At 37.6% G+C, this 10,031-nt stretch overlaps 1 protein-coding gene across 1 annotated transcript; it reads left to right on the forward strand.

Moving 5' to 3' along the window:
* Positions 1–3,136: 3,136 nt before the first annotated feature.
* Positions 3,137–8,416, forward strand: Prss37 (serine protease 37). Its single transcript, XM_010631641.2, has 6 exons — positions 3,137–3,231; positions 3,571–3,688; positions 5,383–5,524; positions 6,672–6,925; positions 7,509–7,645; positions 8,169–8,416. The coding sequence occupies exons 2-6, from the start codon at positions 3,655–3,657 to the stop codon at positions 8,313–8,315; spliced, it is 714 nt and encodes a 237-aa protein (XP_010629943.1). The 5' UTR covers positions 3,137–3,231; positions 3,571–3,654; the 3' UTR covers positions 8,316–8,416.
* The last annotated feature ends 1,615 nt before the right edge of the window (positions 8,417–10,031 follow it).

Here is a 10,031-nt window from a genome sequence, read left to right on the forward strand (position 1 = left end):
ATCAGGGTGTATGATCTTCTTGATGACCCTCTGTATTCTGTTTGCCAGTATTTTATTGAGGATTTTTGCATCTATGTTCATTAAGGAGATTGGCCTGTAGTTCTCTTTTTTGGTTGGGTCTTTGCCTGGTTTGGGAATCAAAGTAACACTTGCTTCCAGGAAGGAATTTGGAAGTATTGCTTCCCTATCAATTTCACTGAAAAGTTTAAAGAGTAGTGGCAATAGTTCTTCTCTAAATGTCTTGTAGAATTCAACAATGAATCCAACAGGACCTGGGCTTTTCTTTGTTGGTAAACTTTTAAGTACATTTTCAGTAGAAACAGAATACTTTAAGGCAAGGAGCATTACAAGATACAAAGACTATCCACTTTTTCTAGGATAGTGTCTCCCATTGTAAGAGGCTTAACATAATCACATCTTCAAAGTCTTTTATTATACAGATCACATTCACAGGTACTAGGGATTAGGATGTGGCTATCTTTTGGTGATAGCAGGGAGAAGCATTATCCACTCTACTACAACCTGTAATTCCTGGCCTCTATGCTACCACTGATAAATCCTTTATGTAATTTTTTCCATTAAAAAAAAAAGATATTTTCAAACTTTTTACAACTAAAATGTCTGGATACTAAAACCTGACAAAAAACAAGAAAACTACTCATTATGTAAAAATTCTGGGTAAAAATGTAGCAAATGGGTACAGGATTAAAATATTCTACAATTTCTTCATCATCTTTCCCAATTTCCCCCTAGAACTAAGGCAATTAGTGCTGATATTTCTTTACATATATTATTATTATAGAGCATTGTATGATGGTACTCACACCGTATGCATTCTTTAGTGTCCAGTTTCTTTTCAGTCATCCATGTTGTGAATGTTGGTAAGTTGTTATTTTTTATTGCTGAGTAGTATCTACTCATGAGAATATATAATTGATTCATATTAATTGTTGTTATGCCCTATAAAGTTTACAGGAACATTGAATTAGGAACTACTTAACCATTGTTCCTAGGGGAAATGCAAGGATAGGTTCCTGCAAGCCTCTAGTCACAGTACTTTTGTTTATTGACATATAAACATTTATTTTCTGTATGTTTCTTTTTAAAGATACCTTATTTAATATATATTGATTCCTTAACACTGAATTTACAGTCAACAGCACTGTAATTAATAGCTGAATGAAGTTTACCTAACTCATATCTTCTCATAAGGCATTTTGAAGTCTCCTTGCATCTAGCAACACTAGATATCATGTTGCCACTATGCTTGAGGACCATTTTAAACAGAAAAATCACTAACACAAAACACAAAAACACATCCCCCAAAAAAACGACACTGAAGACAGTGAAAATGACAGTTACAGTATGTGAACAGAAACAAGAAGGCAGAACATGTCCCTTGCTCTACCTCAGCTGGGAAATTGTGCACAAGGTGACAAATGTTTCACAGCTCTGTGCACACACGCACATGTCAGCAAGTGTGACCTGCAAAAAATTGCAGGTATTGATTTTGAAGTTACAAATACATTTTAGTGAGTATGTAAATTTACAGATATACAATCTATAAATAATCAGGATCAACTATACCATTCACTTGTTAATGGATATTTGTTATGTGCAGTCATTAGTTTAATGAATTAAACCACTATGAACATTCTAACAGATGTTTTTGTGAAGATATGTTTTCCTTTTTCTTTCTGGGAGTAGAACTGCTAGAGCATAGGGTGAGAGCATGGTGTTTATCTAACCTGAAAGATATTGACAGAATTCTTTCCAAATAGGTATTACTACTAGTTCACACTTCTTTCTAATTCTAAATTTTCTACTGGGCCGATCTGATCTGAAACAAAACCTGGAAAATAAATAAGAAACTGAACCTTGCCCTGAATTAGAGATATTAGTTGAACAAGAAGGGTGCTCAGAGAAAGACTCCATCTTTCTTTCTCAGCTTTTCTCATTTGGCAGTAAACTTCCTTCCACGTGTCTCAGGTGGTCATCGAGTGACCAAACACAGCTGCCCTGAAACTCGCAGGCCACTCTGTCACACAGGTCCCATGGAGATGAGGACCCCTGCCATGTGTTCTTACATCACAATGTGATTACTGACTCCTCATATGTTAGGGTTATTTCTGGGATCTGCACAGAGTTAACACTAAAATGGAAACTTCCTGCCATCATATTGCAGGAAAGTATACAGACAGCCCCAATATAACTCCATATCAAGAGATTATAAAAGGATAAATTATAAAAGGAGAGATTCAGACTCTTTCTTGTGACTCCTTTTTTGGAATTAACTTCCTTACATCTGATCCTAGCTCCATTTTCTAAAGATACTCTCTGGTATTTATTACCCAAGACCATATGAAATGATCACAAAAAGGAATTTGGTATGTTCAGGTCTATAATTGAAACTTTCCCTGACATAATGAATTCAGGGTACCTCCCTAGCTCATGTGTGACTTGGGAAAATCATTTAAATTCTATTTCAGTTCTCTTATCTATAGATCATAAAAAATACCAGCTCAGTCCTAAGATTATTATGACATAACAAGATTATGAGTTTATAAAACTGTAAAGGGTTCAAGTGATACAAAGCATAACTGATTTTACACTCTGAACTAGATATAAAGTCACTGCTGACAAGTCCATAAAGAAGTTACCTCAGTATCTGGGATTCAGTAAATGCTCAATGAATTTTAACTGTTATTGTTCCTGCTCTTCTTCGTCTTAGAAGTATGCTTCCAGTTAACCAAGGGCAGCTGTGGTAGTCTGTCATTAACAGAGAAATATTTTCATTATGTGAAAAATATTTAGAGGCTGGGCGCGGTGGTGCATGCCTGTAATCCCAGCACTCGGGAGGCTGAGACAGATCGCTGTGAGTTCGAGACCAGCCTGTGCTACATAGTGAGTTCCAGATCAGTCTCAACTACATAGTGAGACCCTGTCTCAAAAAAAAAAAAAAAAATTTTTTAGAGGTACTGCCTTCTGAATTGTCACCAAATATACATTAGATCTCATTTAGAACGTACACCATCTGTCAGAATAACTGTTCCATGAATGTTTTTCATTTCCTTAGCCCAAAACTGGTAATGATGACTGAGTGATGAAATAGTGGCCAAAGGGAAAGATGAGGGCAGTATAACAAAGGTGGGAGGGGCTAGGGACAGTATAAGTGAGTAAGCAGTGGGGGATTCCAAGCAAATATCAGGGACACTGTCTCCCTGCATTAAGGTAGAGAATCTTGATCCTTATAGCCTTCAGAAACTATAGACCTATAGGCTTCAGAAACTCTGTGGGAAAGTTAACTCCTGAGCCTAAAGCTCCCCTTTAAATATGGAACTACCTTCAGGGAGCTAGGCTTTTAGGAAGAGTAACAGATAGGCCTGGATCCAAGAATCTAAGGAACTAAATTTCTTTTTCTTTGCCTAAAAGGCCCCAGTAGAGGCATAGCCCCACATTCCCTTGAGTAGAAGGGCTTCCATATGTCCATACTGAGCCATCTCCCTCCTCCACAATAGCTACATTTCAACCCCAGGGTGCCCCATACCTGATTATATCCACTGATTCTAGCAAACATTCCTGAGGAGACAACTGAGCTGAGGACTCCATACCCGGCTGGTCTTCTACACCTCGCAGGCAAAGAGCTGGACCACCATGAGACTTATTTCCTATTTGAGTCTCCTTGCTGGTATGTATCCCAGATCTTCTATATTCTGTAGGCAGAAGTTAGTACAGAAAGGAGTGAGACAGAGTGGGATGTATGAAAAATACAGAAAAAGAGTCATGAAAACTGTTGAGAAAGAATTGGGTCCCTCCTCTTAGAGACTACCAAAGGTTCTCAGGACAGATTGAGCCTACCCTTCGAATGCTAAGCTACAAAGCAGATCAGGGCATAAAATTGCTTTGGATCCTTAATGGTGAATATTCTCCTCAGGTTATTCCAAACTGTGTCTCATAACTCCATGGGTATATGGTCACAAAGACAGAGAACCCATTTTGACCTGTGATCTTTCCTCTTTCCCAAAACTTCAGAATGCAGAGGGTAACTAAGGTGGGGACAAGAGACCTAATAGCAGGGCCCTCCCTACCTTCTGAAGGCCATGCCTTTCAGAAGTTCTGATTGAAGAATTTGCTAGTGAGGCCTTTCCTACCACTCCTTCTTGCCCAGGTTGCACCACATTTAGCTGTGTGCTATTGGGCAAGTTAGATTATCTGTATTTCCATTTTTCAGTCAAATGGTGGGATATTTTTACCTACATTATTCAGTTGTTGTGAAAAATAAATCCATGTAAAGAACCTAGACTAGTTAGTCCCTGGCATGCAGCTCAATGTCTCTTGTCTTTATTACTAATCCATCATTTTTCCCCTTGGGGTTTCTAACTATGACTGCATATTAATAAGGGTGGGGTAAGGTTCAGGCCCAGCTTGGGAGGATCAACAGAAGTTCTGAGCATAGCCAAGACAAGAACAGTACTTTATTTCTGATACCACAATCAGCCTTCCTCTTCCTTCTCTAGATTTTTTAAAAATTCATTTATAAAAAAATTACATGTTCATTCTGTGAATTTTTAAAGTAGAAGAAAATAAACATCATTCATAATCCCACTTCTGTCAACACATACTAATATTTTGTTTGAATTTATTCCCAGACTTAGTTTTCTGTATTTAAATGGCTTATCTTTTGTTTTTAAACAAATGAATTACGTTATATATAATTTTATTGTTATTTTTAATTTAAAGAAATGTCATCAATATTTCTCTAATATTTTTATAAATGTTTTAATATATATTATATTCTACTTGTTCATGTGCTTCTTTGTTTCAGCATTTAGTATAACCATTTTAGATATGCATGTTTCCAACATTAAGCTATTATAGTGCTAAAACAAATATGCTTACTCATAACCTTTATCTATATTTGACATATATGGAGTCCATATATAGACTCTTAGGGTTGGAATTATAAAGTCACAGATTATAATTCCTGATGTCTATTTTTTAAGAAAAAAAATCAATTTACAAGTAGTAAATGCATCTCATTATATCCTTTATTTGAGTAAATATTATTTAAGCCAAAAATGATTATTATGAATTTTAGATATAATGGTATGTCATTTTTATTTACATTTTTGTTAGAAAAATATCATGTACAGGGATATGGGGAAAGAATAACCAAGATATATCATGTAAAGGTACAAGATCCCAATGATAAATGTAACTGCACTGTTTGCTTTAAATGTACCAGTAAACTTAATGAAAAAAAAAAAGAAAAATTTTATGTATATTCACAGTTCCTGGACAATTAAAATCATCTATATTCCTCTTCAACTGGGAAATTATGGCCTCGTTTGTTCTAGCATTTATAATTTATTATTTTCTCAGGGACATATTTCTTTGCTCACTCACTTGAGCAGAAAGAAGACCCTGCTCCCTACTTGGCATACCTCAAGTCTTACTTCAACCCCTGTGTGGGTGTCCTCATCAAAACGACCTGGGTGCTGGCCCCAGCTCACTGCTACTTACCGTGAGTATTAGTCATCCTCAATGCCCCAAAACAGAAACTACCTATTCTAAATCAGTGATTCTCAAATAGTGGCCACTTTCCCCCAGGGTACATTTGGCAATGTCTGAAGGTATTTTTTTGTTGTCATAATCAGGAAATAGCAATTCTGGAAGACGAACTTTATTAATTAAGGATCCAGCAGGTAACTGAGAATACACTGGTAAATTGGGGAGATTGTAAAAGGAACTAATTGCAGGACCAGGGGGATGTAGCTCAGCAACACAGTGCCTGCCTGGCAAGTGCAAGGTCCTGAGATTGATTCCCAGTACCAAAGTGGGGAGGGGGATTGCAAAGGTGTAGAGACATCATTGGGAAAACACAAAGAATAGTTCTGTACCCGCAGGGTTAGTGTTAGGAAAATGCAGAGACTGTATCTATATCTAGCAAGGCAAAGGGAAAGAGATGAAAGAGATTTCAGAGCAGGGGATTTAACGCAGCGGTACCGCTGCCTGCCTTGCAGGCACAAGATCCTTAGTTTGATCCCTGATACAAACAAAGAGGGGGCAAGGGCTAACAGGAATGATATGGCCAATGTAAGGCAATGCTGCAGGGAGAGAACTGGGAGAATAGATGCTGTAACTTCACCCTTCCCCTTCCAATTATCTTCGGTGCTTCCTAGTAACCAAAAATCTAATCAGGAGCACAGAGCAAGAGGATGCATTGATTTAATCCATTTAACCTTCCAAAAGGGCAGAGCAGGGTAAAGGAGGCTTGTCATTGAGTTTAGTGAAGATAACAGAAGATATGTAATACTCATGTCATTCCACTTTCCTGTCCCCACCAAAATGAAATTGCCCAAATGGGATAGGAAAAGCTGGAGACAGTAGGAAATTAAATTTATCTGACATGTTTCATTTTCCTCTATGCTACATTAAGGATACCACATTAAAACACAGTGGTCAAGGCCTCCAATATTTACTATCTGATTGTGAGTAAATTACTATGAACCTCCACTACTTCATTTGTAAAATGGAGATAAACATAGGGTCTACTGCCCAGAGTTACTGTTAGATAAAGTATGTCACAATACTTGGCACACTGTAACAGTCAATATCTTACCATGATAATCATGACGATAGCAATTACTTCTAACCCTTTTTCCCTTCAGAAATCTAAAAGTGATGCTGGGAAATTTCAAGAGCAGAGTCAGAGATGGGACAGAGCAGACAATTAACCCCATCCAGATTATCCGCTACTGGAACTACAATGACAGTGACCCACAGGATGACCTCATGCTCATTAAATTGGATAAGCCAGCCACCCTCAACCACAAAGTCCAGATCCTTCCCCTTGCTACAAAGAATGTCTCACCAGGGACCATCTGCTTCCTCTCAGGTTTAGACTGGAGCCAGCAAAACTCCGGTGAGTGCACTTCCCATGGCAAATTAAAGCTATCCATCAGTTACCCCTGAAGAGGAATATCAATGTCCTTAGATCTGTGAAGAGAGAGGACAAGAAAATGGATGGAGAAGCTACAGAAATAGTCTGGCAAAAAGAGACTTTCCAGAAGTCCAAAGCTCCTCCACTCCCAAGGTGCCTGATCCTCCATGCCCTCTTCAAGGCTTTGACAGCTGGAGTCAGCAAGCTATCTGTCTCTTCACAGGGTCACACAATTCCTGATCATCAATCACAATTTGCATTAAGGAGGCTGCTCTCTGATCATGCTCATTTCATGTAAAAGACACCTCTGAGAACTTGAGTCGGGACAGTTCTTATTCATCCAGGACTAGACAGAATAGAAAAAAATTCTGTCTCAAAGACACAAAAAGACTATTTCAAAATCTTTAAGATTAACTTATAATTATGCTCAAATTAATTTCTTCGTTTTTGATTCTTTATTTTCTTCATATGCACACAAGAGACATCAGTTAAAAGAGGAGTTGCTCAGAAGGTGTGACTAGTTAATTGTGAGCATAATGTTTTCTTTTATCCTGAATTCCCACAGGTAGACATCCTGACTTACGGCAGAACTTACAAGGCCCTGTGATGACTAACAAAGAGTGCCAGGAAACTGAACAAGGAAGAAAACATAGGAACTCCTTATGTGTTAAATTTGTGAAAGTATTCAGCCGAATTTTTGGGGTAATCTCTCTATATTTAGATTTCTTGTTTTTCTTTTACTTTTAACTATGCAACCATAGTATAAGTTTTTTTAAACTTCTAAATATTCTTTTTGAAAATTTGGCAAGATCCCTGTAAAGACACCTTTGTTTCTTCAAACATGGGTGGGGTCTCCTTATAATGTACCTTTATTCATTAAAGAGCCTCATGTAGTATCTCTTGTTATTAACTCCTTGCTAGATGTTCATTCTCATATCTATAAGTAAAATAATGAAAACAGGCTTTGCTTTTAAAAAGTATAAAATTTTTACACATTGAAACTGGTTTTACCAGTTAAAATAAATGGGGTTTGACTCATTTTGTACATAAAATCTAGATAGGCTAATTCTCTAATATTCAAGATCACACAACACCAGTAATAACAAAACTAGAAAAAGAACCCAAACTTTCTGACCCCACTTCTATCAGCAGGGATCACCTGAGTTGGCGAACTGACTGGGTTCCTCTGAGATCTGACTATATTTCTCTCTCTGATACTTGACAGGAGGTGGCTGTGGCTACTGTCATCTGCAATAATAAGCTCCAGGGGATCGAGGTTGGACACTTCATGGGAGGGGATGTCGGCATTTACACCAATGTTTACAAATATATATCCTGGATTGAAGATATCACTAAGGACAAGAAAAAATAATGCCCTACTTCTCCCTCTGCATCCTACTGCATATCACTGACTATACAAGCCAACATTCTCTCCAAGCTTAAAATAAAATCTCAGGTAGATATTCTGAGATGCAGCACACTGGTAGCCTGTGTTATTTGTGTCTACCCCTACTCTATAATGACATGAAGAAATAAGCAAACAATACAATCTAGGTTACATTCATATCTTGTGTCATACTTATAACTTCTAAAGTTATTGTTTATCTCACTTTACAAATGAGAAAATTGAATCTAAAATGTTACCCTTTGCTGGCAGATACAAGAGCCTGCAATAGAACCACAAAGTATCAGAGTCTAAACTCTATGCTCTTAGTCACACTATTATGAGTCCATAGCATCCCAGCAGATGTTGGCTCCTACTTCCCTGCTACCTCTCTTATTCAGAGGACTTTACGTTTTCACATGTAGCTAAGATCTTGTGTACTGGAGTAAGCTCTCTGAAGATCAATCATGCTTCACTTCAGATGCATTCACTTCATGCATCTACATAAAGAGTCAGAGGAAGAGTGGGACTTAAAAATTGAAACTACAGGACAGTGTCATCAAGTATCAGTCAAGTCCAAAAAGGGGACTGGCAACTCTAGAGCAAGGTGAGGATATCATCTGGATCCAAGGAAGATAGCAACTCTGGGCAGCAACAGTCTGAAGACACACATGGCCAAGATGACATGAGTGGAAATTGGGCCTAGCCACAGACAGCAGACCAAACAAGGCAGGAAAGCAGGTGCCAATCCTCTAATTGAGAAGTTTAGAAAGCACTACAGTAGACTAAATGTTTGGGCCCCCTAAAATGCATATATTGAAGCCTAATTCTCAAAGTGATGATATTTGGAGGTGGGAGACTTTGTAAATAATTAAGTCAGGAGAATGGAGCCCCAGTGAATAAGTGCCCTTATAAAAGAGGACCCAGAGAGGTTCTTTCCTCCCTTCTACCATGTGAGGGTACCACAACAAGACAGAAGCAGGTCCTCACCAGACACCAGTTCTTCTAGCACCTTAATCTTTAATTCCTCAACTTCAAGAACTTGAGAAATAACTTTCTGTTATTCATAAGCAACCAATTCTATAGTATTACATTTTAGCAGCACACTAAGAGAAATCCCTCTGCAGATCTCTTAAATCAAAATTTTATAGGGGAATTCTGGATACCCTAGAGACTGTGACATAAAGGACAAGAATAGATAAACTCCCAGCAGGTGAAGATTCAAGAAGCAACTGTATACTATCCTTGGATAACATTTTCTTATCTCTTGGTTAAAATACAATATATATTTTAATGAGTTTTGTGGTGGGTATAGTAATGGCCTCACAAAGATATCCACTCCAATACTATGAATATTATATGATCAGATGTGACTATGCTTATGGATTGTGACATGCAAGATTATCCTGGATTTTCTTCCAGGACCAAATCTAATCACATAAGCTCTTAAAAGTAGAAGAGGAATGAAAAATATTTGGATGAAAAGATGCAACTACAGCAACAAAAAAGCATAAAAGATTCAAAATATGACAAGGGCCTGACTTAACCATTGCAGGCTTTGAAAATGGAGTAAGTGGCTATAAAGCAAAGAATATAAGTGGTCTCTAGCACTGGAAAGAGCCCCCAGCTAACAACTATCAAGGAAATGAGGACTGAAATGTATGAATCTGTAATTAATTGAGCTAAATTCTGAAAGACCAGGAA

This window comes from Fukomys damarensis, unplaced genomic scaffold (genome assembly GCF_012274545.1).
Source record: "Fukomys damarensis isolate Sample0158 unplaced genomic scaffold, DMR_v1.0_HiC HiC_scaffold_16, whole genome shotgun sequence".
Classification (NCBI taxonomy): domain Eukaryota; kingdom Metazoa; phylum Chordata; class Mammalia; order Rodentia; family Bathyergidae; genus Fukomys; species Fukomys damarensis.